General features: G+C 43.5%; 1 protein-coding gene and 1 non-coding gene across 2 annotated transcripts in view; one reads left to right on the top strand and one right to left on the bottom strand.

Annotated features, from left to right (window-relative positions):
• The first annotated feature begins 13,005 nt into the window (after nt 1–13,005).
• LOC136332672 (U6 spliceosomal RNA) lies at nt 13,006–13,114 on the top strand. Its single transcript, XR_010730838.1, has one exon. It is a non-coding gene; the product is annotated as a U6 spliceosomal RNA (small nuclear RNA).
• Nucleotides 13,115–14,832: 1,718 nt separating this feature from the next.
• The window catches only part of ZNF180 (zinc finger protein 180), a 30,363-nt gene continuing 17,375 nt past the window's right edge, over nt 14,833–27,820 (bottom strand). The window contains exons 3-5 of the mRNA XM_066271857.1: nt 24,920–24,994; nt 18,780–18,903; nt 14,833–17,339 (exon numbers count right to left, since the gene is read on the bottom strand). Coding sequence (XP_066127954.1) covers nt 15,589–17,339; nt 18,780–18,903; nt 24,920–24,994 — 1,950 coding nt within the window. The 3' untranslated portion in view covers nt 14,833–15,588. The remainder of the gene's footprint in view (nt 17,340–18,779; nt 18,904–24,919; nt 24,995–27,820) is intronic.

Genomic DNA, 27,820 nt, shown 5'->3' with positions numbered 1-27,820 from the left:
GATGAAAGCCCTTCCTACACTCTTCACATCGATAGGGTTTTCTGCCCACGTGTATTCCCTGATGAATACAAAGAAGAGACCTGAACACGAACTCCTCACACACACCACACTTGTCGGGCACACCCCGTGTGGCCTTGGTGATGGCTGTGAGGAGAGGAGCTGGGCCGGAAGCCCTTACCATGTTTGAGACATTTATAGGGTTTGTCGCCTGAGGGGCCTTTCTGACATCTGGACAGGTCTGAGCTCTGTTTGAAGCCCTCAGTCCACTCTTAACATTCATAAATTCTCTCACCCGAATGGGTTTCATAATGAAGATTAAGATCTGAGCTCTGACGAAAGCCCTTTTCGCATGAGTCACATTTATAAAATTTTTCTGTGACATGAGCACGGTGGTGAATGTGAGGGCTTGCATCACCTGTGAAGCCCATTTCCATAGTTATTACATCTGAAAGGTTGTAGTATCAGATGGACTACATTATGTTGTTTGTCGATTTCATAAGCAAGTTCTTCCCACAGTCGGTGTGTATGGGGCAGCTGTGTTAGGCTTGCTCACTGGTTTACCGGCTGTGAGCACTTGGCCTGATTGCATGAGCATGTGCCTGTGCCACGTGTGCATAGTCAATATAAGGCTGCAGGTGTTTGTGCTCAGGGGGAATGCAGATGGCGGATTGCCTGTCCACTGTGAGGGGCCATTTTCGCTGTTCGTTTGCCTGAGAAGCAGTTTCCCCTGCCTATGTTCTTGTCTGCCATTGTGAGATTCTTATTAAACAGAGTGGCCCAACGCTTTCTGGCTCCGCAGTTTCTCTACTGTCTGCCTGAATCTGGTGTGGACCTGCCTGGCCTCGGCCACCAGCATTACAGTGTGGCTAGAGGATTTCTTCCTGTTACATTCTTGGGGCCCATCGCAATCACGTGAGCCTGATTGAAGCTGTCACCATACTGAGCACATTCATACAATCTCTCTTCTGTATGAATGCTCATACATTTTCCCTGAGAAGTCTGGGGTCGGTCATCATGTGGGCTTTCCTCCAATATGCTGGGGTAAGGATCTGGGTCAGGCCTTGCCAAGCTCTGCCATCTTGACTTTCTAAATTAATAGCATCTATTACATAATTTTCATTTTCATAAATCTGAAGAGACACTCTTGCCCACTCTTCATAGAGGGAAACATCTTCTAAATACTGGAGACAACTTCCTTGATGATTCATGGAATACTCCTTACAATTAATTCACTGGCCCCTTGTTTCCAAATCCACCAACAGTAGTGAACTTCCTGGGAGAGACAACTCAACCCTTTTTCCTGAAGATTTGAAACATTGTTTTTAATCCCAACTCCTATAAGGAGAAAGAGAATTTGGCTATGGGGACAAGTGAATTGTCTATCCAGAGGTTTTGAGAAAATAAAATAGGATGGAGTGAGAAGTTGTCACTGGCTTCTATTCACATGAGAAACAATTAGAACCTCAGAGATTCTGTCTGTGAGCTGCCAATCAGGTATTTCAGTGCACAAAGATATGTTGTAGAATTGGGCATGTGAAACCTGTATAATTACGTTAACCAGTGTCACCCTAATAAATTCAGTTTTTAAAAATCAGGTTTTGCAGGGAAATCAAAAGAAACCTAGGGGAAAATTTATAACAGAATAAATTCACCTCCCTCCTATGAATAATCAATAAAAACCCTGCAATCGTTTTGCTACAAAAGGAATGGGAAAAGCTCCCAGATGAAGATGATTCATATATGTCACATAACAATGGAGTGCTAGTCATGGTGAGAGACACAATGGGTCACACGGCCATTCCAGTACCTTGGAAGGTTATAGAAACAAGCAATTTACTACACACCAGGCCCTGGTTTGGTTCCCTTTTTTTGTATTTTTCTGAAGTGAGAAGCAGGGAGGCAGAGAGACAGACTCCCACATGCGCCACACTGGGATTCACCCAGCAATCCCACTAGGGGGCGATGCTCTGCCCATCTGGGGTGTTGCTCCATTGCAACCAGAGCATTCTAGCGCTGAGGCAGAGACTATGGAGCCATCCTCAGTGCTCAGGCCAACTTTGTTCCACTGGAGTCTTGGCTGCGGGAGGGGAAGAGACAGACAGAGAGAAAGGAGAGGGGGAAGGGTGGAGAAGCAGATGGGCATTAATGTTTTTCTATAAGGAATCAAGGGACTCAGGCCATTGGTAGTGCATGAACTTTACTAATGTCACTGAGGAGTATGAGGAAAGGAATGAGAGCCTAACCTTGTGACAGTTGGGGTAGGCTCACCGACCACACGGGAGGCCCACAGGTGGGTGCAGGGTAAAGGAGAGCTCCCTCAGCAACATTTCCTGGGTCCACCTGCTCACATTTATCTGTTAAACTCATTAACTGCAGGGTTCTCTGCTGTGAACCAGCGCAGCTATGCGGGAATAGTGTGGAATTAAGAAAATAGGCTTAAAGAAATAAAGGATGGAGGCCCTGGCCGGTTGGCTCAGTGGTAGAGCGTCAGCCTGGCGTGCAGAAGTCCCAGGTTCGATTCCCGGCCAGGGCACATGGGAGAAGCGCCCATCTGCTTCTCCACCCCTCCCCCTCTCCTTCCTCTCTGTCTCTCTCTTCCCCTCCCGCAGCGAGGCTGCACTGGAGCAAAGATGGCCCAGGCGCTGGGGATAGCTCCTCAGCCTCTGCCCCAGGCGATGGAGTGGCTCTGGTTGCAACAGAGCGACGCCCAGAGGGGCAGAGCGTCGCCCCCTGGTGGGCAGAACGTTGCCCCCTGGTGGGCGTGCCGGGTGGATCCCGGTCGGGTGCATGTGGGAGTCTGTCTGACTGTCTCTCCCCGTTTCTGGCTTCAGAAAAATACAGAAAAAAAAAGAAAAGAAATAAAGGATGGGGTCGAGAGGGCTCTGCAATTGCTGCTGGCAAGAAGAGAGCACGCTCCACCCCCATTTCTTGCTTTATTTATAGGGAAAAGTGAGGCCATTAGCAAATCAGAGATATCTGATCACATTTCCAGGGCAACCCAAGAATTTTACCAAGTGCAGAAAACCCCCACCATACATAACATCTTAACTTTACACCAAACAAAGGATAGAAGAAACTTGCCTCCAGTCTTTCCAGGGGATATGGGGGTTAGTGTAAACAATCCAGCACCACAGCTTAAGAGCCTTTAGCAACTCCTCAGAACAAGTGAGGTGGGGGTATGGGCAGACTGTCAGCTCACTGCCGGTTCCCCACACCTCTGTCCCCCAAAACTCTAAACTGCAAAAACCCTGCTGGCTTTTCGGTCCCCAACAATTCTCGTCTGCTTATGCATCTCTTCAGAGTTTTCTCTCCATTGGCTGAAGTTTCTCTTTGGAGAAACTTCAACTGAAACATTCTATTTAGTTTGAAACTGATCATGTGAAGAAACAGGACAGTGGTTTGAATCTGAGTCACAGCGCGCCTGTCCTCACCCACGGAGACCAGGTTCCTGAAGTTCTCCAGCATCACGTCTCGGTACAGCGTCCTCTGGGACTGGCCCAACAGCCCCAGCTCCTCCTCCGTGGACATCATGGCCACATCCTTGAAGGTCACAGTTTCCTAAAACATCAAGCACATGCCACATCATCTATCTTCCACACAAATAACCGCTGGAAGGAGCAAAGTGGGAAGCTGTGCCGGTCAGTATGTTACTGTCTTTCTGCTCCAAACTCTCATGTTTAAACTTCATGTAGTAATCAGTCCCATTAGTAGGCGGGCCTTGTTAGGATTTGCAGGCTCCAACAATGAGAAAGTCAGTTTTCAGGTGCCTCTCCCCACATCTCTCCTTCCTGAGCCAGCAGCCTGGAGACTCAGCTGTGAAGTTGCCCCAGCCACTGCTTGCACAGCAGGAGGCCCTGAGAGCTGCCAAGTCCCTCCTCCAGGTCTGCTCAAAGCACAGTTCTAAATAAGGCTTTTCCAACTAAAGCCGCCAGTGTAAGCAGGCAGGGCAGGGAGCCAATTGCTGTTCAGGTGCCTTTCTAAGGGCCCCTGGGCATGTCTAGTTTGCCTCAGCACTCCGCGGGTCTAATCTCCACAGGCTTTTCTCCCTTGTGCCCTGGTTGGAAGCCCGCAGTCCAGCTCCCACAGCTTCCACAGTGCTCTCTGAGGTCTGCTCCATGGGGATATGCTTTGTAACCTGTATTGGCTGGCGGAGGCGCCCCACCCAGACAGGTCCAGGCCTAGGGATCCCGGCCCTTGTGTACTTCCTGTGCTGTTGGTAGGGAAGCTGGGACCACAAAGAAACTCTGGGTACAGCCCACACAGAAGGTCCACTGCTGATAATCTCCAGCCTAGCCCCTCTGGCCATGAACGCGTACGCAGACAGGGAGCAAACAAAGCCCAAAGGCCGCTCTGGTGCTGGCCTCTGCAGGCAATCCACTCCGGTCACCTCCGCTGGAGTCTGCCGCTCGCACTAGCTCCATGTCCGCAATCCAGGCTGAGCTGCCGGTGTGCTCTCTCCTTGGCTTGATCATCTGCCCTAGCCCAGCTTCTTCCCTCGCCCCTAATCCTCCTTTCTCTGGGTTCCAAGCAAAAGCAGCCCTTCCTCAGATCAGTGAGGAAAGTGGAATACTCCGTTCTCCGTCTTATTTCCTTCAGAGTGGATTATATAGTCAGCCACCTTTTCGCTCAATTGTACCTTTGTTTGGTGTATGTATATTTCAGATGCTCCTGAGATTGTTTCTTTGTCTCTAGTTATTGAATTTGTTGAAATTTCAGGGGGAGATATCGGGAGCACCCCTCATGGCACCATTTCTCTGACATCACTCTCCAATTATTTTTTAAAATCTGCCCCCTTCAGTTATAAGCATGACTAAACATACCTGAGAGCCCACTCATTAACAGTACCTTTATGTGTCCTTCCACAGCTCACGGCTTACCCACCAGAGTACAGAGTAATGAAGAGGCCAACCTCCAAGGGTCAGCGCAGGGCCTGAGCTGGACTTTTAGATGCCCTTTCATTCAGTGTGAGATGAAACCTGTGGTTTCCCCATCATCCGTCTACTGAAGGTTTTATTTCCTGTGTGAACCCACATGTAAGCCTATTTTATCACTTGTCATAAATTTAGATGCTGACCAACACTTGTCTGCAGGACAGTTTGGACTGATTTATAAGGACCTTTTGTGAAGACTCTTAGAAGTTGAGTTTGTGCCCATTATGGACTGAATGTTCCTGTACCCCCAAAATTCATGTTGAAATTCTAATCGCAATGTGATTGCATTAGGTGAGGGCCTCTCGGGGGTGATAAGGTCATGAGGGTGGAGTCCTTGTGACTAGGATTCGTGCCCTTATGAAAGAAGCCCCAGTGACCTTTCTTGACTATTCTCCCAGGTTAGGACACAGCAAGGTGGCCATCTAATAACCAGGAAGTGGGTCCTCAACAGACACCGAATCTGCTGATGCCTTGATCTTTCTTGTTGTTTGAGTCACCTAGGCTACAGTATTTTTGTCATAGCAGCCTGATCAAATAAAAACAGTGCCTTTCTGCAGCACTCTTGATACTGCACCTCATAAGGAACACATGGCTCTGTACAGGCCTACTTGGGTCCACTGTTCCTAACTAAAGGTTTCTCAAAGCTCTAATTGTTCCTGCCTGGCTGACAGGAATTCCACTCAGGTTAGTGGCTGCTATAACACCCAAATGTCTCTGAAAGCACTTTTATCCATATCCACAAGATATTACAAGCCCATTTCTATTATTTTGCCTCCAGATAAGCTCCTCAGCAAACAGCCCTGGTTCTACAATGCTGCTGCATAACATGATCTCAGAGTGATGTGCAACCCAAGGGGCTGCTTGGCCTGTTGGGGTTCAAACTAACTCCACTGTTTCCATTTAACTCATTTAAACCTAGTTGCCATGTTTTACTTACACTACACCCTTTTTTTTATCATTCAGTGTTTTCTGAGCAATTTGAATATTTCATAAACACAAAACTCCCACAATTTTATAGTTTCTTTTAAAGCTAGAAAGTTTAGTTTTCTTTTTCTAAAGATTTTATTTATTGATTTTAGAGATGGAGGTGGAAGAGTGGGAATCAATTTATTATAGTTTCTTCCTGTATGTGCCTGGACCGGGCAAGCTCAGGGTTTCGAACCAGAGACCTCAAGTGTTTCAGGATGACGCTTTACCCACTGTGCCATCACAGGTCAGGCTAGTTTTCCTTTTAGGAAAAAAATACAACTGGACTTTATCCAGCAATAAAGAACAATACCCCAAACACAGTATTCATCCCATCTTCCCATCTGGACATAACTGGACACTTATCTGCAAGTCGAGGCTACAGTACTCAAGTATGGATGTAGCCCGTGGTGACTAGGTATCCAATTTCTTGGGGACACATCTTAGAATTGGCTGAATTGTATACAGGCCTACATGACCAACACTCAACAATATCTAATGAAAGCACCAGATTATGAAGAGATTCCAACTCCCACTACCTGCCTCTGCCTCTACCCCAGTGCAAGCATTGAGTAAAGAAATATTAGAGCAGTGAGTACATCAATATCAATGATGGAGACCTCATACAATTAGTAGACAACAATAATAGTAGAGAATACAAATACATGGATTGAGATTTCACCAGAAAAATCCCCCCTGGCTTTTCCATAGATTTGGTTCCTTTATAACCTAATCACCACTTCACAAATTCAGCACATTCCACTTATGATTGCATTCTACATAGTAGTAGTAGCAGTAGCGCGGGGTGTGGGGGAACACAGGGAAACAGGAAAGGAGGGAGATGAGAAGCATCAACTCTTGTAGTTGCGGCCCCTTAGTTGTTCATTGATTGCTTCTCATACATGACTTGACCAGGGGGATCCAGCCAATCCAGTGAGCCCTTGTTCAAGCCACTGACCTTGAGCTTTAAGCCAGCGACCTTTGATCTCAAGCCAGTGACCATGGGGTCATGTCTATGATCCCACACTCAAGCCAGAGACCCTGAACTCAAGCTGATGAGCCCGCACTCAATCCAAAAACCTCAGGGTTTTGAACCTGGGACCTCAGTGTCCCCAGGTCAACATTCTAGCCACTGCACCACCACCAGTCAGGCTACATATTACTATTAAAAAAAATAAGCTATGGCCCTGGCCAGTTGGCTCAGTGGTAGAGCGTCGGCCTGGTGTGCGGGGGACCCGGGTTCGATTCCCAGCCAGGGCACATAGGAGAAGCGCCCATTTGCTTCTCCACCCCTCCCCCTCTCCTTCCTCTGTCTCTCTCTTCCCCTCCTGCAGCCGAGGCTCCATTGGAGCAAAGATGGCCCGGGCACTGGGGATGGCTTCTTGGCCTCTGCCCCAGGCGCTAGAGTGGCTCTGGTCATGGCAGAGCGACCCACGAAGGGGCAGAGCATCACCCCCTGGTGGGCAGAGCGTCGCCCCTGGTGGGCGTGCCAGGTGGATCCCGGTCGGGTGCATGCGGGAGTCTGTCTGACTGTCTCTCCCTGTTTCCAGCTTCAGAAAAATACAAAAAAAAAAAAAAAAAGCTATCAACTCAGGTTAACTGCATGTCCTTGAACTTTTTCAAATGTACAGCAAAATCATTAATTTACACCCGTAGAAAGTTCCAGTCTGCCACAAAAGGTCCTACAGGGGTAGTGTGGTCCTTGTCCTTTCAGAAAGTGAATAACAGTGGAGAAAAATATAGACAAACCAAATATAGAACAAGAATGTTGGTCAAAAGAATCACCAACCTAAAAAAAAAAAAAAAAAAAAAAAGAATCACCAACCTGTTAGACCTGTAGTATTGTCAGCCAAAGGCATGGATTCAACAATCCAGACCCAAACAAATACTGCAGAGAATGCACTAGTGGTCGGCAAACTCATTAGTCAACAGAGCCAAATATCAACAGTACACAATTGAAATTTCTTTTGAGGCCAAATTTTTTAAACTTTAACTAGTATATAGGTAGGTACATTCCTTATCAAGGTAGCGCCCGCACATGGTATTTTGTGGAAGAGCCACACTCAAGGGGCCAAAGAGCCGCATGTGGCTCGTGAGCTGCAGTTTGCTGACCTAGGCACTAGGAGAACCTGGGCATGAGAGAGGTACAGTATCTCAGACTACCCAAGTTTCAAGAACTTGACCCAACAGCTAAATTCCAGGGATCCTCCCTGAAGAGGAGATGCAATGATCATGAACACTGTCATGACCTCAGAATGAACAATCAATAGAATATAGAAGATGTTAAGAGTCCAGACAGGTGATGTGAGAACCATGGAATGGTTTATCAATCCAATCTATCAACCTATAACCACAGAAGTGCCATTATCAGTGGATTATAAATCAATACCATATTGAGCATAAGCTATTTCAAAAACCCAACATTACAGTTCCAATGTGAAGATCTATGTGGCAAATGCCAAACGTGATACTTTCAAAAGCAACAATATTTTTTACTGCAAAATATATAAACTTACTGATTTATTAGACCCCGAGTGAATCCAAAATAAGGATTAAATTACCCTAAGCAGTAAAAACTAGGTTACTAACTTGGTGGTTTCACAAAAGCGGTTTTAGAAAGTTTTTGAATATCTAAGGCAACAACCAAGTGCAGAGACCAGCTCGGCAGTGGGTGTGCATGAGAGGAAGGTGCTGCAGGACTTTCGAAAAAACACACAAGACACAGCATAGAGAAAAGATGGGCACAGGGGACTCCCAGCCTCTAGGACTGAGAGCCCAGATCTCTGCAGCTGCAACGTATTTATTTGTTTCTTTAATCAGCAAGTAAGTTAGCAGAGCACAGGCTCACGAACAGAGAAGGACGATTAACTAAAACCTTGTAGGTATGCAGGAAATGGCTGTAAGGGTCAGAAGCTCCCATGAACTTTTTGAGTAGTGCGAATTCATATACGTCCTCGTGCCTCCTGACCATCCAGAGTACAATCGTAACAAAAAGTTTTATTTTAAAAATGTGTAAGGCAACATTAAAAAAAGGCAAATGTATGTTCTTCTTGTTTCCATAAATTGATTATCAAACAAACATGATTTTTTAAGTTAATAAAACTGTAAGTGGAACTAATTTCACTTTTGAAAAAAAAACCTCACTCCTGGGGGTCAGCGAGCATGAAAACCCCCACTACTGAAAGGGCTAACAATCTTATGGTGCTTGCCCGGGTAGCGTTCTACCCCCACAGGACCTGGTGTTCCAAAGTCCACATGTAAGGTTTGCTTCAGGGCGTTCTAATCTCCAGCCATTTTCCCACAACCAATGTTACTGACATTAGCTTGGTAAAATCAGACCTAGTTTTAGGAACTTGATGCCCAGCATCTGAATCATTGTTTTACACGAGGAATTTTTCACTAAAAAAGGAATGAATACCACCAAGAGGTCCCAGACTTGGAACTGGATGTCAGGATGTGAGGCTCTTGGTTAATCCTTTGTGGAGAAGGGACTGCATGTTTTTGGTTGTAAGAGAGACAGCCATATTATGTTAAGTAGGAGGCTACATATACACATTTAAATAAGTGGAAGTGTAGAAAGTGAATAAAATGGGTTAGGCAAAAGGGTGGGCTATACTAGAAACCTTTCTTTGCTGCTGCTTAGCAAATGAGTAACAATTCGATGAATGACAAATTGCTCACATAATTGGAGTGAGTGGAAGATAGAGCCCGCTGACCGCTGTGGACTCTCCAGGAAACACTTGGTTTCCCAACCTTCCACAGAGCTTCCACCAGACCTAGATGCATACCCCAGACTTGGGACCAGGAGTAATCAATGCAGAGATAAATGAAGGAACTTTGGGAACATTAAGGAACTCTCATAGGCTCTGCAGCACGACTCTGCCAATTGCTTCTATCAATAAAGCCCTGAATGTTGTCTTTCTTGCCAGTTCTTGGAGCCACCTAACATTCTATCAATGAACTCCATTTTCTGAATCACCTTGCTTGAGCTGGCTCGTGTATGTATGTGCTTTCTATGAAGAACTCAGGCTGCTACAATTGTAAAGAGCCGAATGCTATTTACTGATGTAATTCATCAAGTTTTCTAAAGGGAAACTGACTCCACATACAACCTCTTTCGACAAACTGGAAAAATACTGACTTGTTAAAATCAAGTTCTAAAGGCTGAAGTAAGATAAACTGGCCTCACCAAATATACTAAATAAGACATATGGAATATATGATACTGAGTATAAAATCTAGAAGAAATAAGCTATAAAAGGCGTATATGGAAAAAGCACTGCTGTGTGGTACATCTGAAAGTTGCTAAGAGAGTAAATCATAAGATTTTCATGGTTTTTCCATCACAGGGAAAAACCATTTTGTCCTTTTTTTGTATCTCTATGAAATGATAAATGTTAGCTAACTGTGATAATCATTTCATGATATATGTAAGTCATTATGTTGTACACCTTAAACTCATACTGGTCAATTGTACCTCAATAAAACTGGAAAAAATATAAAACATAATTGGTGCTAGGAGAGTACTTCTTCACATCCATGTAGTTAAAAACATTTTGGTCACCTTTCATTTATTTCTAATTTTACTGGAGTATGGTGAAATTTAGCCTATAAAATCTCTATATATTGCCTGACCAGGCAGTGGTGCAGTGGATAAGGCATCGAACTGGGACGTGGAGAACCCAGGTTCAAAACCCTGAGGTCGCCAGCTTGAGCGTGGGCTCATCCGGCTTGAGCACAGGCTCACTAGTTTGAGCACGGGGTTGCTGGCTTGAGTGTGGGGTCATAGACATGACCACATGGTGGCTGGCTTGAGCCCAAAAATCGCTGGCTTGAACAAGGGGTCACTCACTCTGCTGTAGCCCCTGAGTCAAGGCACATATGAGAAAGCAATCAATGAACAATTAAGGTGTCGCAATGAAGAATTGACGCTTCTCATCTCTCTCCCTTCCTGTCTGTCTCTGTCCCTCTGACTCTCTCTCTGTCAGGAAAAAAAACCTCTATATATTTTTCTATGTCAAAAGCAACTTAATTTTTGTACGTTTTACACAATTCTAAAGCAAGGGTGATAAGTCATTATATATGGCATACATGTCATTAAAGTCAAGTTACTGATTCCTTTTTGAATCTAAATTTTAGGTTCAGCAGTTTAATTACGTATTTTTGGCATGTTGTCACTTCAATTTTTTACTTTTGGTTGATCATTTTAAACTTAAAACACTACCTTTCTAACAAAGGGAAATGATAGAAATTAACATTTTTGTTTATTTACTGAATCTATCTATTCAAAACACTCGGCAACCATAAATTACCACCTAGGAACTGATACAATATACTCAGACAAATCATAGTCAACCAATCCAGAAACACACAAACACATACTTCAAAAAAAATCACAATTTTTTTTTTGCCATTTTATCAATTTCACATTTTCAACAAAATGTTTTTAACATTTACTCAAGAGATTCCTTTAGCCTGACCATGGTGGTGCAGTGGATAAAGCACTGACCTGGAATGCTCAGGTTGCTGGTTTGAAATCTCAGGCTTGCCTGGTCAAAGCATATATGAGAAGAAATTATGAGTTGGTATTTTTTTTTTTTGTAGTTTTCTGAAGCTGGAAATGGTGAGAGACAGTCAGACAGACTCCCGCATGCTCCCGACTGGGATCTACCCGGCACGCCCACCAGGGGCGACGCTCTGCCCACCAGGAGGCGATGCTCTGCCCCTCTGGGGCGTCGCTCCGCCGCGACCAGAGCCACTCCAGCGCCCGGGCCATCTTTGCTCCAATGGAGCCCCAGCTGCGGGAGGGGAAGAGAGAGACAGAGAGGAAGGAGGGGGTGGGGGTAGAGAAGCAAATGGGCGCTTCTCCTATGTGCCCTGGCCGGGAATAGAACCCAGGTCCCCCGCACGCCAGGCCGACGCTCTACCGCTGAGCCAACCGGCCAGGGCCGAGTTGGTACTTTTCACTCTCACCTCTCCTCTCTCTGTAAAATCAATAAACAAAATCTTTAAAAATATATATTACTTTGTAATAAATCTCTTCCCAAACTTGAAATCTTCAGATCCCTACTTGTTAGGCCATCTGGCTTTATACGTATTTGTGAAATATGGCTCCTTGCTTTCAAAGATTCAACATGCCCAATGAAAAAAACCCACTATACCTAGGCATTGGCATCAATTTTTAGCTATAATCGAAGGGGGGTGCTAATCAAGTCCCATTGTTAGAGTTTCACAATTTTATGTCTTCTCCAAAACGCAATGCACGGAGAACCCTGGCTACTCCTTTCTGTACAGTCTCGGAGTAACTGCGGGTTCTCCTGGGGTGAGGAGTCCGTTTTCCAGCCATTAACACTTGTTACTACCAGGTGTGCTGCATTCTCTGGCTGAAAGCTCAGAGAGATGGCTGTTGGGTCCTGTCATAGGGATAGAATTTTACTAAGAAAACTCATCAGATGGCACTTTAGCCTTTTCTTTCTCCAGAACACCTACCTCTATTCTCCGGTCTCTCAGTTCAACTCTCAGATTGTAAAATATTAACTCTTTGGGATGAGAGTTTCCAAGTCCACAATCCACCGAATTAGAATTTATGATTTAGAGGGAAAGGCCAGACAGACATGCGAACCAAATCCAAAAAGAAAAATCAATGGGAAGTTATAAATCTTACCTCACTGAAAGCATTCTTGCAAGCTTTGCTTAGGCTGTGAGCACTTGGCCAGGGCAGTGTCTTCCCATTAAGAGGACTCTCACATTAAGGAATATATTTCAAGAAAAAAAAGACAATCTATGTGAGAGGAGGGGGAAAAACACCTTAAAAACAGAACTCCTTTACACTGCTTTGAATGCACTAAAAAAAAAGTCCACTTGTTCTTACACCGCCCATGTGTCCAGTTCCACATCCCCATGGCAGTGTTTTCTTTTCAGTGAGGAATACTCCAGGGAATCTAAGTTCTGCTTACGTGACCTGATCATTCTAATCCAAATGAAAATTTCGGAACCCTGAGCTATCATTGTTACCTGGCTGTCCAGTCTTCCCTAAATGGTCAAAGGAGATGAAAATCAACCGTTCTTTGTTTCTTTATCATATCATTTATTATATCAAAACAGTATAGTACTCGCTTCAGCAGCATATATACTAAAAAATTGGAACAATACAGAGAAGATTAGCATGGCCCCTGCGCAAGGATGACACGCAAATTCGTGAAGCGTTCCATATTTAAAAAAAAAAAATTAAAAGGGGGGAGTCATATCCTGGAACTCCTACGGGTCTACCATATCATGCTTCTTACTTAAAAAAAAAAAATTACATTTCTTTTGAATGCTGATGAACAGGAGACACCAAATCTTTTTCGCCTGCAAACTACAACCTTCTTTATTAGATCCAGCTAATAACACTGTTTTGTCTTTTTCCAAATAGCTCCAGATATATGGAAAAGATTTATATAAGCGGATGGGGATCCTCAAACCCCTCAGCGAGATCTTCTGAGCACGGCTTTTAAGATACCTAGAGGCAGAAAAAGCCCAATAGAGATCAGGGGAACTACCAGCTTTTAGGATACACCCTTAAAGGCTCCAACGCCCCAAAGGGGTCTCATAGGATGCCACCTGGGTCCTGCTTCAATAGTGGAAAGGTCATTGAGCTAAAGCCTGCCAGGCTTACTTGCCTCTACTGTGAGGAAACAGGGACACTGGAAGGTAGGCTTCCCCCTCGCTCCTCTAAGGGAGGGTTCAGTCTCTTCCAGCCCTGCTCCAGCCACCTATGACCTAACCTTGCCCAGAATGCTGGGGTTTGCCACTGAAGGCTGAAGGTGCCCAGGGCCGTCGGCCCCATCTACGACACTGTGGACGAGCCTAGGGTATTTCTTCCAAGAAGCAGGTAAACTGATCTTATTTGCACAAGGGCCACTTAACTATGTTTTGCCTGAATAGTCAGGTTTTTTATTCTTCCCTCAAAGATCTCTGTTGTGGGTGTTGATAGTCCTATTTTCTGCTGCTTTGCTTAATATATAGTGTTTCCTTCATTCCCCCTACCTCAATGCCCCACTCATATTTCAGGCTGGGACCTACTCCTAATTTAGAGCTCTCTTTCCCCCTTTTGCCAACTTCTATTATGAATCTACCTTTGCCACCCAGCTTAGTGCATCCCAAGGTTCTCTTTACCATGCCACAGTTGCAGAGCTCCAGGGAAAAGCAACCTGGTCTCATCACTCCAGGCAGAGAACAGAAGCTCCATATCCATGCATGCTGCAAATGGCTTTTCCAGTCTACCTGAATCATTACCAGCTAGAAGCAGTGGTCATTGGGACTTGGGCGTGAGCTGCAAAGTATAGAATGGGGACAACAATTCCAGTGCCAGGAGGACTTTTCCTGGACTCCTGCTCCCTGTGACAGCTCCTAACAGACTGAACTGTGGTTGGGTTGCATTTTTCAGGAATTTGGCATGGTGATGGGGCCAACTTGGACTTGGTGAACATGTTAAGGACACTACACTTTTATGGATTCTTGCTGTATTGGCCAAGAGTTTGCTTAAAGGCTTTTAATCACTGTAAAAAAAAAATAGAAGACTGGATAAAGAAGATGGGGCACATATACACCATGGTATACTATTCAGCTAGTAGAAATGATGACATCGGATCACTTACAGCAGAATGGTGGAATCTTGATAACATTATGTGGAGTGAAATAAGCGAATCAGAAAAAAACAAGAACTGCAGGATTCCATACATTGGTGGGACATAAAAATGAGACTAAGAGACATGGACAGGAGTGGGGTGGTTACGGGGGGTGGGAGGAGGGGGGAGGGGAGGAGGGAGAGGGGTACAAAGAAAACTGGATAGAGGGTGATGGAGGACGATCTCTCTTTGGGTGATGGGTATGCAACAGAACTAAATGACAAGATAATCTGGAAATGTTTTCTTTGAATATATGTACGCTGATTTATTGATGTCACTCCATTAAAATAAAAATTTATTTATAAACAAACAAACAAAACAGTATACATAAAAAAAGACCAGGCATAAATCTATAAATCAAATAGATACCCATAGAAGCCCTTTTAATTCCACTCTATACACAAATTTCTTATCACAATAGTTCTAGGAAATCATGTTTTATATATACTCTGTCTAGCTTTTTTCATTTTTTGTGTAACAGCCATTTTCCTATTTTTTACAAAATCTTCACGTTAAAGAAAGTGCTGTGTGAGAGAGAATATAAGGTAGTGGGGAAATCATGTTGTAAGATAAGACACTGAAACACTTTCTCCCAGCCTCATTTCTAGTAACTATAGCAATTTTCCAGTCTTCTCACCACCACCACCAGTTAGCATCCTCATTTATTCTTTATTGGATTAGAGGTCTGCCTCACCAGCAGTCCCTCCACAGCAGTGTCCATTTAATGGTAATTCTGAGTGCTTTCTCCAAGGAAAAGTGCCAATATTTATTAATTTTGTTTGGAATGCATCATAAAGACAAAGTTTGATTTTGCATATGGAATTACTAAGTAAAATATGTGATCCATAGTCCCCCTTTCCCTTCTTCAGAACAAATTTCCGGATACATAATAACAGAGGGCTAACTCAAGCTTTTCCACATAAATTGTTTTTCTACTAGTTCTTTCCGATACATGTGCTCCTTTAGAAAAGAGGGATAGAAGGAAGAAGGAAGGGAGGGAGGAAGGGAGGAATATATTCTGGCTAAGAAAATTCTACACTACATTCATAGGGTTTCTCTTCAGTATGAGTTGCCTGATGCCTAATAAGTTTAGAGCTATTAATGAACGCTTTCCCACATTGATTACATGTAAAGGGTTTCTCTCCAGTATGTGTTCTTTGATGTACAATAAGTCGAGCACTCAAGCTGAATGTTTTCCCACATTGATTACATTCATAGGGTTTCTCTCCAGTATGAGTTCTCTGATGTTGAGTAAGACATGAACTCTGCCTGAAGGACTTCCCACACTGATTGCACTCATAGGGCTTTTCTCCAGTATGAGTTCTCTGATGTACAACAAGAACATAACTCTGGCTGAAGGATTTCCCACATTGATTACATTCATAGGGTTTTTCTCCCGTATGAGTCCTCTGATGCATAACAAGGTGAGAACTGCGGTTGAAAGACTTTCCACACTCATTGCATTCATAGGGTTTCTCTCCAGTATGAGTTCTCTGATGTGCAACAAGCTGAGAGCTCCAGCTGAATGATTTCCCACACTGATTACATTCAAAGGGTTTTTCTCCTGTGTGAGTTCTCTGATGGGCAACAAGTTTATAACTCTGACTAAAGGACTTTCCACACTGATTGCACTCATAGGGTTTTTCTCCAGTATGAATTCTTTGATGTGCAATAAGTTTATAGCTCTGGATAAATGATTTCCCACATTGATTACATTCATAGGGCTTCTCTCCGGTATGAGTTCTTTGATGTGCAATAAGCTTGTAGCTCTGCCTGAATGACTTTCCACATTGATTGCATTCATAAGGCTTCTCTCCAGTATGAGTTCTCTGATGCACAACAAGGACATAGCTCTGGCTAAAGGATTTCCCACACTGATTACATCTATACGGTTTCTCTCCAGTATGAGTTCTCTGATGAGAAACGAGGTGAGAGCTCCGGCTGAAGGATTTCCCACATTCGTTACATTCATAAGGTTTCTCCCCTGTGTGAGTTCTCTGATGCGCAACAAGGTGAGAGCTCCAGCTGAAGGACTTCCCACATTGGTTACATTCAAAGGGTTTCTCCTCAGAATGATTTCTCATATTTGGGGCAAGGGAAGAATTCTCAGAGCTTTTACTACATTTATACTGACTTTCTTCCGCAGAAATTATCTGTTGTTCATTAGGGGATATGCTATGGTTCAAAACTTGCCCACATTCCTTAGAATCAAAGGACTTTCCTTTTGCATGCTTTTTCTCATGGCTATTTAGGGGTGTACTATGGCTAAACAATTGAATATTATTGCTAAATCTGTAGGATTTATCTTCTGTTTGAGTTCTTGTAAACTGAATAAGGTGAATGCACTGGGATTTTTCCCCACATTCATTATTTTCGCATAGTTTCTCATTATCATTAATCATCTGATGACTGTTCACAACAGAAGGATGTAATTTTTTAACATGTGAGGCAGGTTTATGAAAATGGTCTCTTATGGGTATAACCTGGGATGAAAGAAGTCTGGAATTCAGACCATTCTTCTCAAGCTCATCACTTTTGCAGACTCTCTCCTGAGTAACAGCATTCTTGTGAGTGAATGCCACTTTCTTCAAACGTCTTTCCTGTTTTTCCTGTTGCTTCTCCAACTGGTCCTTACAAATCCAAACTTCTTCACATGAAGATAACCAAGAATCATCTCTTGTCAACTTTTCTAACTTCACTCCATAGGATGGTTCATAATCAAAAATTCTCTGCTTTGATGTTGATTCTCTTTTTCCAAGTGCAGTTGCCGAGTCTGGAAGAAAGTAAAATAAAATATTCTAGCTAAATAATGTTAGTGCTGGAATAGTGGAATAAAGCTGACAAGGATGCAGAATACATGTGGGCTTGCTTTCAGGTATTATAATCAGAACTGAGAAACAAAAGGGTGGGATGAAGCAGTAAGCAGAAAACTACCAGAGTCCAATAGTATAAATGGCATTCAAAAGGAATAATTTTTTTTAAGGTGGGAGGAGAGAAGATAGTGAGGCAGACTCCACATAAGCCCCAACTAGATCCATCTGGCAACCCCATCTTAGGCCAATGCTCGAGTACAAAGCTATTTTTAGCACCTGAGGCTGATGCATTCCAGTGGAGCCATCCTCAGTGCCCAGGGCCACAGTCGAGCCAATCAAGCCACTGGCTGTGAGAGGGGAAGAGGAAGGGAAGGGGGAGTGGGAGGGGGGAGAAGCAGATGGTCGCTTCTCCTGTGTGTCCATCAAACCCAGAATGTACATAGGGAGGGCTGATGCTCTAGCCACTGAGCTACTGGCCAGGACCTCAAATGGAACAATTTAATCTTAGTTTTACGAAATAATCAAGACTATAGATACCAAATCTAAATCTTCATATTCCAAAATAAAAATCATCTATACCAACAAAAAGAATCTCAAAACAATTCTGCAATTCTTTGCAAAGTAATAAAGGGTCCTCTTTAGTGCTAAACACATGTCCACTGAAATAGAAATTAGTGTCTACACTTCTAGGCATTTCTGAAAGCATGAAACTTGCTAGCATGGCTTATGTCAGTAAGACACAAACAAACTACAATTGTGAACAGGAAAAAAAATGGGGACACTGTTATCCCAGAGTTCCCTAAATGCCTCAGGGGCTAATATGGCACCATGGATTCCTGTGATTCTGAGTGAGAGAGAGTGGAGCTTAGCTCACAAGCAGAAGCCTGGGAGGCTAAGTCAAGCATTAGAATGCCTAAGAAAGAGGATGTGTACAGTCCACTAGGAGGTGGGAAATGGGAGGAAAATGTAGCATGCTCTATGGGGAATTTTCAGTCAAACCTGCTATACCTGTAATGACTCCTATGTTTCTGTTTCTCACCAGGATATGTGTGTCAGAAAATGGTTTTTATACTCATCCCCTTGCTCCAACTAGGAAATTGTGTCTGGTTTGAAAAGCTGGTAGGACATTGGGTGTCTGGGTGGAGACAAAAGGAAATTACTGCAGATTTTGGTCCAGTCTTTGCTTTCTGGGAACCATAAAGGTCAAACAAGTTGAAACCCAAGAAGCTATACCTTGTCTACCCCACAAATTAAAATTAAATCTTCACTGGGGAATAAAAAGCACAAACAAAATCTCTGTGTGGTCAAAGTCAATCTTACCCCTGAACTCTGTAACTCTTAAGCAATGGAAACAAGAAATATTTAACATACAGACTTCATTCAAGTGACCGTATCCTTACCCCAAGAGACCAAGTCCCTGTGGTTCTCTGGGATCACATCTCTGTCCTTGGTCCTCTGAGCAGGGTTCAAAATGCCATCTTCCTGAGTGAAGTCCACAGTCACAATTTTGAAGGTCACTCCTTCCTAAAACAGGACACACATTCCTGTTCAGCTGGGCATCATTTCCTTCTAATGTTCATAGAGGAAGAAAAGTTTGCCAGATAGAAGAAAGGAAACTTGATGGCCTGGAAGGTGCCATGAGATAGTATTCAAAGGGTTCTGTACATGTGTCTATTAGATGAGCGCCTCTGGGTTTTGGATGCTGGATCTGTTTTTACAACTCCAAACAGGAACACCAGATAAGAATTCATATAAATTTTCTCTCTTGATCACCTGGAAGAAAATGCTTACTCTAATTTTTGCACTGGTATATAGAATTACCTACAAATTCCCAAGAAATTAACAATACTTTTTCTAGCAAAGGCCAAAGAGGAAATCATTTAGGCTTTGCAAACTCTAGTCTGTCACACTCAGGGCTGCTGCTGTAGCAAGACTGCAGCCACAGAGAACAGATAGACACATGGGTGTGGCTTTATTACAATACAATTTTATTTACAAAAACAGGTGGTTGGCCCTCAGGCTCTACTCTGATGCCTGAAACAGAAAAGGCAATGTGGGCCCTGACGGAACAGAGGGTGAGGGCACCAGGTCTAGAAGATAAGAGACTTGGGTTTTCTCACCTATGAACAGTGTATGTCTGAATTAAAAAAAAAATCAAATCTGACAATCTGTGTTTTAATGGTGAGTTTATTCTATTTCTATTTATTAGGCTTAATCATACCCAACTCATAGGGTTGTTGAGTCAATTAACTGTGATGTTATATATAAAGCCATTAGCAGAGTTTACTGAACAAAATATAAAGGCTGGCAATGATTATCATGTCTGAAAACCCTGAGAAATTAAGTGATAGCCAAGGTAACCTTTACCCTGAACCGTTAGTCTTCAGATGACAGTCCTGTTTTGTCCGCACTCGGAGCTGCACCTGCCTTTGGATGTTCAGTCATTGCTGCCACATAAAAGGGACTGCTTCCTCTCAGAAGGAAAGGACCTATTTCCAAAACGACTGAGCAGGAATTCTGATCCAAAAAAAAAGTACAGAGGGTGATCTCTCCTTACCCAAAGGCAGCAAAAACCAGGGAAATAGAATGCCACTTACCATTGAAGGCTTTTTAAACAGACCAGATGTTATTAAGCTATAATTCACATATAGGACATGGGGTCCTGATCCCATGAGACCCCATGCCAAATGCTGCTGCGCTGGATTTTTCTAAGCTGGGGACATAAATCTCACCAAAATCTCAAAGGTTTTCACAATTAACCCAAAATGGGATTGAGAAATGTCATCTGCAAACTGTGACCTCTGTTGAATATGGCTCTATCTATAGTACTGTTTTCCACCCTCTAATCCCTGCTTCCTTTTAATAAATACAAGGATGGGCAAAAGTAGGTTTACAGTTGTTTGTATGGAAAAAACATGCAAGTTATGATTTTTTGGCCACCCCGTGCTCCTCTTTGCTATTTAATGCAGGTACCTTTAATATCAAGCTTGTTCCAATAGCAAATAAATAATTCTAGCCTAAACACCTCCCACTCTACCACAGCTATGTGGTCTCAACAAAAGTTCCACACTTTCTTACCATTGCATACTGGTCACCTCTGTCACTAGGCTACAGTGCATGAAGGCAGGGACAGGTATTTAGTTTGCAACTGTAACTCCAGTGCTTAGCACAGTGTTGGTGTATAGTAAATACTAAACACATATTTGGTAAGTTATGTCAATACATGAATCAATAGAATTAATAAACTTTGTAACATACCAAAATAATCCTGGTCCAAATTCTGATTTAGGTCTTCCCTCCCCTGATCTCACAGGGCCTATCACATACCCATCTGAATAAAAGTCCTTCAACATGTGGCTACTGGCTGTTCTGAACATCTATCCTCACTTATCTGATTCTTCTTCTCACCTGGCTCTAACTCCCCCCTCCTCCAGTTTCTTCAGCTGTGTCCTCAGGAACACATTTTCTGTAATGATGAAATCCTACAGCTTCAACAGCTTCACAAATATTCCCTCTACATCCCTGTTAATGGAAACCTACCCTTCCCCCCGTCCCTGTGCACTCCTTCCTCCACAGTCCTCATAGGCTTAGGGGGGTCATGCTCTCCCATCTCAAGGTCTCAAGAGTGTGAGAGGGTGTCTTCCCGGTTACACTGAAACCCTTATTATCTACCTCACTTCTTAGAGCTCTTGATCACCACCACCCTCATCACCTGAAGACTTACAATACCTAGGATTCATCTCCCATTTCAGGAACTTGACTTGCTTCACTTTCTATTGTCTAGCAGCGATTTTCAACCTTCTTCATCTCATGGTACACATAAACTAATTACTAAATTCTGCAGCAAAAGGATATATTATTGCCAAACTGACTAAAAAAATTGGTATAATTTTGATTGATTTACAAAAAACATATAATAATAATTACCTACTCTTTTTGCTCCAAAGTAACGTTTTTTTTTAGGTGAAAGTAGGGGAGACAGTGAGGCAGACTCCCACTTGCACCAGGATCCACCTGGCAACGCACCTAGAGCCAATGCTCAAGTACCAAGCTATTTTCAGTACCTGATGACATGCTCCAACAGAGCTATCCTCAGCACCTGGGGCCATGCTCAAACCAATCCAGCCACTGGCTGCAGGAGGGGAAGAGGGACAGAGGGAGAGAGGAAAAGGAGAGAAGCAGATGGTTGCTTTTCCTGTGTGCCCTGACTGGGAATTGAACCTGGGATGTCCATATGCTGGGCTGAGGCCTTATTCACTGAGCCACCGGCCAGGGACTCCAAAGTGACCTTTTTAAAAAATCAGGTGCCTATACTTGCATATAAGGATTTCTGGTACCAAGAATTAACCAACAAACACAACCTTATTATGCATTGTGATCAATAAGATGTAACTATTATATGACTTATTGATAGTTCAAGACAGAGCATTCATACTGGATGGCTATTGTTGTGTTGGCTGTTATCATTTTTTTATTTGACAATCTAAGGAAAAAAGAGGTCCGTGCCCCTGACTAACTAGGCAGATATTGCATGTTTTAAAATTTCTTGTGGCACAGCAGTTGAAAATCACCATCTTTGGCATCTACTTGTAGAGTTCTCTGATAATACTATAAAAATAACTAACTTTAATTAACACTTTCTGTGTGGTGACAGGCAGTGTGCTATCCATGCCACAGATGATCATTCATTTAATTCTCACAAGGTCCCTGTGAGAAAATTTTTATCAGCAGCACCATTTTTCAGATGAAGAACTACAGAAATTAACTCATATGCCTAAGGTTGGTAGCTGGGATCCAAGCTCAGGGTTGCTTAACATGAGAAGCTGTGTTCTTAAGTCATCAATTCATATGGCTAACCAAACTCCCAGATCCTAGAATTGCACCTTAGCACCCCACTCTTACGGCGAAACCTCAGACTTAACATAAAGTACTCCACCTCTCACACCACACACACAGAACAGCCTACTCTTTGATTACATCAGATGTTTTTTTATTACAGTATCATTTTTTAAAATTTTATTTTCAATTACAGTTTACATTCAGTATTATTTTGTGTTAATTTCAGGTGTACAGCATAGTGGTTATACAATCATATACTTCACAATGTGCTCTCCTGATATTTCTAGTACCCAGCTAGCACTAGAAATACAAAGTTGTTACAATATTAGAGACAGCCCTGGCCAGTTGGCTCAGTGGTAGAGCATCAGCCTGGTGTGTGGATGTCCCAGGTTCAATTCCCGATCAGGGCACACAGTTCGAGAAGCACCCATTTGCTTCTCCACCCCACCCCCTTGCTTCTCTCTCTCTGTTCCCCTCCTGCAGCCATGGCTCGATTGGAGCGAGTTGGCCCTGGACACTGAGGATGGTTCCATGGCCTCTGCCTCAGGTACTAAGAAGAGTTTGGTTGCTGAGCAACAGAGCAATACCCCAGATGGGTAGAGCATTGCCCCCTAGTGGGCTTGCTGGGTGGATCCCAGTCAGGGTACATGCAGGAGTCTGTCTCTGCCTCCTCTCCTGTCACTGAATTAAAAAATAAAACAAACCAATAATAACAACAAAACAATATTATTGACTACATTCCCTATGCTGTACTTTACATCCCCTGACTGTTTTGTAAACTAACAATCGATACTTCTAAATCCCTTCACCCTTTTCACCCACTCCCACCACCCCCTACCCCTCAGCAGACTTCTCTACTTTACTTGCTCAGTTACTCCCTTTATGTTTCTCATCCTTGGAAGGTCTGGGGTCATTACTAAAATGTCTACTGTTACTATCAGTTTGTATTCTTTTCCTTTCCAGTTAGTGTCCTTGTTGGGGACCACAAGCTGACAGGGTCCTTGTGGTTTAGATTTCAGGGGGACAGAGGTGTGGGGGACTGGCAGTGAGCTGACAGGCTGCCCAACCCCCCACCTCACTTGGTTAAGTTGCTAAAGGCTAAGTTTTTCCCCACACCTCCATGTTAGCTATGGTGCTGGACTGTTTCTACTGGTCCTATCCCCATGTCTCTCAGAGACTGGAGGCAGTTTTCTTTTTATCCTTTGTTTTGTGAAGTTAAGATGTTATGTATGGTGAGGGTTTTCTGCACTTGGTAAAATTCTTGGGTTGCCTTGGAAATATGACTTTATTTTAAAGATTCTCTTTGATTTGCTAATGACTTTATTCTGCCCTATAAATAAAGCAGGTATGGGGGTAGAGACGCTTTTTGCAAGCTATCTTTTGCACTGCAAAGAGAACTCCCGATTCCATCCTATTTCTCTTTAAGTTTCTTTTCTTCATTCCACGCTGTTCCTACTCAGGAGCTGGAATTACTAGCCGCTCTGGTCCACGGCAGTGTCCGCTTTATCTTTCCCATCTTAATTACTCATAGAGTCTGTGGATCATTCATTTTAACCCTATTAAATATATTCAAAAATTCTCTTTCAGATATTACCTTGACAGGGCTTTCATTGAACGCCCATGGCTACAAGAACTAAACAAACCTAAATTTCAATCTACAATCTAGGGAATGTAGGTTACAAAAGGCTTCTTCTTGCGGGGGACCCACAAAGGCAACTGGATAGAGTGTTATCAACGAATGGTCACTAGGTCACTATCTTAGAATGATCCTTTCAGAGCCTCCTGCAGTCCTGCTATGCCTCCTGGAGCAGCTTATTCTCCCATAAGCCAAAATGCCTTATTTCTTTCCTTAATTTAAGTGAGAGGTGGGGAGGCAGAGAGTTAGACTCCCACATACACCCTGACCTGGATGCAGCTGGCAAGCCCCCTCCTGGGTGATGCTCTGCCAATCTGGAACCACTGCTCCATTGCTCAGCAACCAAGCTATTTTAGCACCTGAGGCAAGGCCATAGAGCCATACTCAGCACCCAGGGCCAACTTGCTCAAACCATTCAAGCTATGGCTGCTGAAGGAGAAAAGAGTGAGAGAGAAGAGGGGATGGGGTGGAGAAGCAGATGGTCACTTCTCCTGTGTGCCCTGACTGGGAATCAAATCCAGGACTTCCACAAGTAGGCTGACTCTCTACCACCGAGCCAACCGGCCAGGGCCCAAAATGCCTATTTTAAGGCTTCTCCACACTTGTCAGAGAGGAGAAAGGAGATAAAACTATCGAGCAGAGTCACTGATGAGTGCCATGGGAATGAATTTAGAGCATATATGAGTAAACTGGCTCTACAGAGGAAGGACTCATAGGACAAATGAGGCTGCGCGAGTCGTGTGAAAGCTTGGGTCTGTCTCTGTGAAGCCAGTGGAGGTATCTGTTGGACATTAACTTCTTTTTCTCTACTAAGTCCTTCCTGCAACCACTTAGTCAAATCTTTTCTATCATTTAAGAAGAAAAAAAAGCTCTTCAACTTCAAATTTCCTGACAGCTATCACTCTCTTCAATCTTCACATGATCACCAAATTTCTGTAAAAGTTTCCCACTCTTCTCTCCATTCCTATTGCTTTCTACTCACTCCCCAATTCATTTCAATCTGGCTTCTGCCACCAACCAGCCCCCCACATTTCTCAATGTAAAGCAGTGATGTGTCCAACTCACCTGCGATGGGACGGCCAGTGAGCCAGCATCTTCTCTCTTGACCTTGAAGATGCTCTCTTGAGGAAGGAGAGAGTCCTAACAAGGGAAAACAGATGAGAGAAAGGAAAATAAAGGGTCCTAAGTCACAGCTCAAACTCATTGTGGCCCTGGCCGGTTGGCTCAGTGGTAGAGCGTCGGCCTGGCGTGCGGGGGACCCAGGTTCGATTCCCGGCCAGGGCACATAGGAGAAGTGCCCATTTGCTTCTCCACCCCCCTCCCCCTCCTTCTTCTCTGTCTCTCTCTTCCCCTCCCGCAGCCAAGGCTCCATTGGAGCAAAGATGGCCCGGGCGCTGGGGATGGCTCCTTGGCCTCTGCCCCAGGCGCTAGAGTGGCTCTGGTTGCGGCAGAGCGATGCCCCCTGGTGGGCAGAGCCTCGCCCCTGGTGGGCATGCCGGGTGGATTACGGTCGGGCACATGCAGGAGTCTGTCTGACTGTCTCTCCCCATTTCCAGCTTCAGAAAAATACAAAAAAAACCCCAAAACAACTCATTGTGAGTAGACTAGGATTTGACATACCACCTGTTTTAATGCATCCCACCAACCAAACTTCTGCTCCCTCCCACTGGTAAGCTCAAGTGAGCCATGTGGAGGGGACATCTGGAGGGGCACTGGGACATCAGACATGGCATGAGGACTCTGTGGATCTTCCAGGCCAGCCCAGCTACCAGCTAAAGGGAGCTGAGTGAATGACCCCAGACACCTGTAGATGAGAAGAACTGTCCCACTGAGTGCTGCCTAAATTCCTGGATCTCAGAATGGTAAGCAAAGAGGACAGAATAAAGCATGACTAAAGGATGATCAATGAAAAAAATCAATAAATCAACTTCATAAAAACATTTGGCAAAAAGCACCACCAATAAAAATCTACTCAAGACTTCTTCCAAATCAGTAAAACAAAGGCAGCCTCGACAGAAACATGGACAAAGGAAAATGCAATGCAGTTCAACTACAAAGAAATAAAATGGCCAGTGAATATACAAAAAGATACTTGCCTCTTTAAATCAGATAAAACTATCTCTGTATCCTAGAGACTGTAAATTCACACTGGTACCTCCATTCAATTCAGCACATTTTAATAGTGCTAGCCTTCCTCTTTGCCATATCTGTACCTTCCTTCTCCACCTCCCATTATCTGCTTTCTGTTTACTGATTTGCTCAATGCCCCTGTACTTAATCAAAATCCCAACCTGTGGAGTGTTTCTTCTGCCTGATGCTAACAATTCCTCTGTCGTGGCCCACTGGTCAAGAGCTTCACAAACTCTTAGAGAAAGTTTAAACTGATACAACCTTTCTGGATTGGCAATATATTTTTTAAATAACAAATAATTTAAGACTTACAAGAAGTTGCAAAAATAGAACCAAGAATTTCCGTGTACCCTTCGCCCAGCTTCCCCTGACGCTAGTATCTGACACAACCACAGTACACTGTCAAAAGCAGGAAACTGATAGTGGTACAATATTTTTAACTCAGGCATAGACTTTTTTCAGATTTTGTCAGTTTTTTGTTTCTTTTTTTATGACAGAGACAGAGGGTCAGAGAGGGACAGATAGGGACAGACAGACAGGAAGGGAAAGAGATAAGAAGCATCAATTCTTCATTGTGACACCTTAGTTGTTCATTGATTACTTTCTCATATGTGCCTTGACGCGGGTGGGGGTGGGGCTACAAGAGAACAAATGACCCCTTGCTCCAGCCAGTGACCTTAGGCTTTAAGCCAGTGACCTTTGGACTCAAGCTAGCAACCACGGGGTCATGTCTATGATCCCACGCTCAAGCCAGCAACTCTGAGCTCAAGCTGGTGAGCCTGCACTCAAGCCAGATGAGTCTGTGCTCAAGTCAGTGACCTCGGGGTTTTGATCCTAGGTCCTCCGCATCCCAGTCTGACACTCTAGCCACTGCACCACCACCTGGTCAGGCTAGATTTTGTCAGTTTTTGTAGACACTTTTTGCTTTTATTCTTGTCTTTTTAATAAAAATATTTTTATTATTTATTTTTAGAGAAAAATTTTATTTATGAGTTTATTTGAGGCAAACTGACAACAGTTACCAAGAAATAAGATCTTAAATGCTTCCTTTTTAATGAAAATATTTTTGGCCTTGGCCAGTTAGCTCAGTCTGTTAAGAGTGTCGTCCTAAAACAATAAGGTTGTGGGTTCAATCCCCAGGCAGGGCACACATGGTAAACAACCAATAAATGCACTAGTGGAACAACAAAGGAATGTTTCTCTTCTCTTACCCCCACTCTGTCTTGGTTTCTCTAAAAAAAAAAAAAAAAAAAATCAATCAGGCCCTGGCCAGTTTGCTCAGTGGGCAGAGTGTTGGCCTGGCACATGGATGTCCTGGATTTGAAAAGTCAGGAAGGACAATCTCCAAAGCACTAAAAGCAGTTATCTTGGAAGGGGCAGAATTGAGGAGCAGATTCACTGTCTATATTTTAATGCTGTACCAATTTTTTAAAATTAATTTTAATGGGGTGACACTGATAAATCAGGGTACATATGTTCAGAGAAAACATCTCTAGATTATTTTGACATTTGATTATGCTGTGTTCCCATCACTCAAAGTTCGATTGTCTTCTGTCACCTTCTAACTGGTTTTCTTTGTGCCCCTCCTCTCCCCCAACCCCCACACTCTTGTCCATGTCTCTGAGTCTCATTTATATGTCCCACCTATGTATGGAATCATATAGTTAAGTTTTTTCTAATTTACTTATTTTGCATAGTATAATGTTATCAAGGTCCATCCATGTTGTTGTAAATGATCTGATGTCATCATATCTTAAGGCTAAGTAGTATTCCATAGTATATATGTACCAAAGCTTTTTAATCCATTTGTCCAATGACGGACACTTGGGCTGTTTC

The sequence above is a fragment of the Saccopteryx bilineata genome, chromosome 3, assembly GCF_036850765.1.
Source record: "Saccopteryx bilineata isolate mSacBil1 chromosome 3, mSacBil1_pri_phased_curated, whole genome shotgun sequence".
Lineage (NCBI taxonomy): Eukaryota > Metazoa > Chordata > Mammalia > Chiroptera > Emballonuridae > Saccopteryx > Saccopteryx bilineata.
Note: the sequence above shows the minus strand (reverse complement) of the source record. Positions and strands in the feature narration are given on the sequence as shown.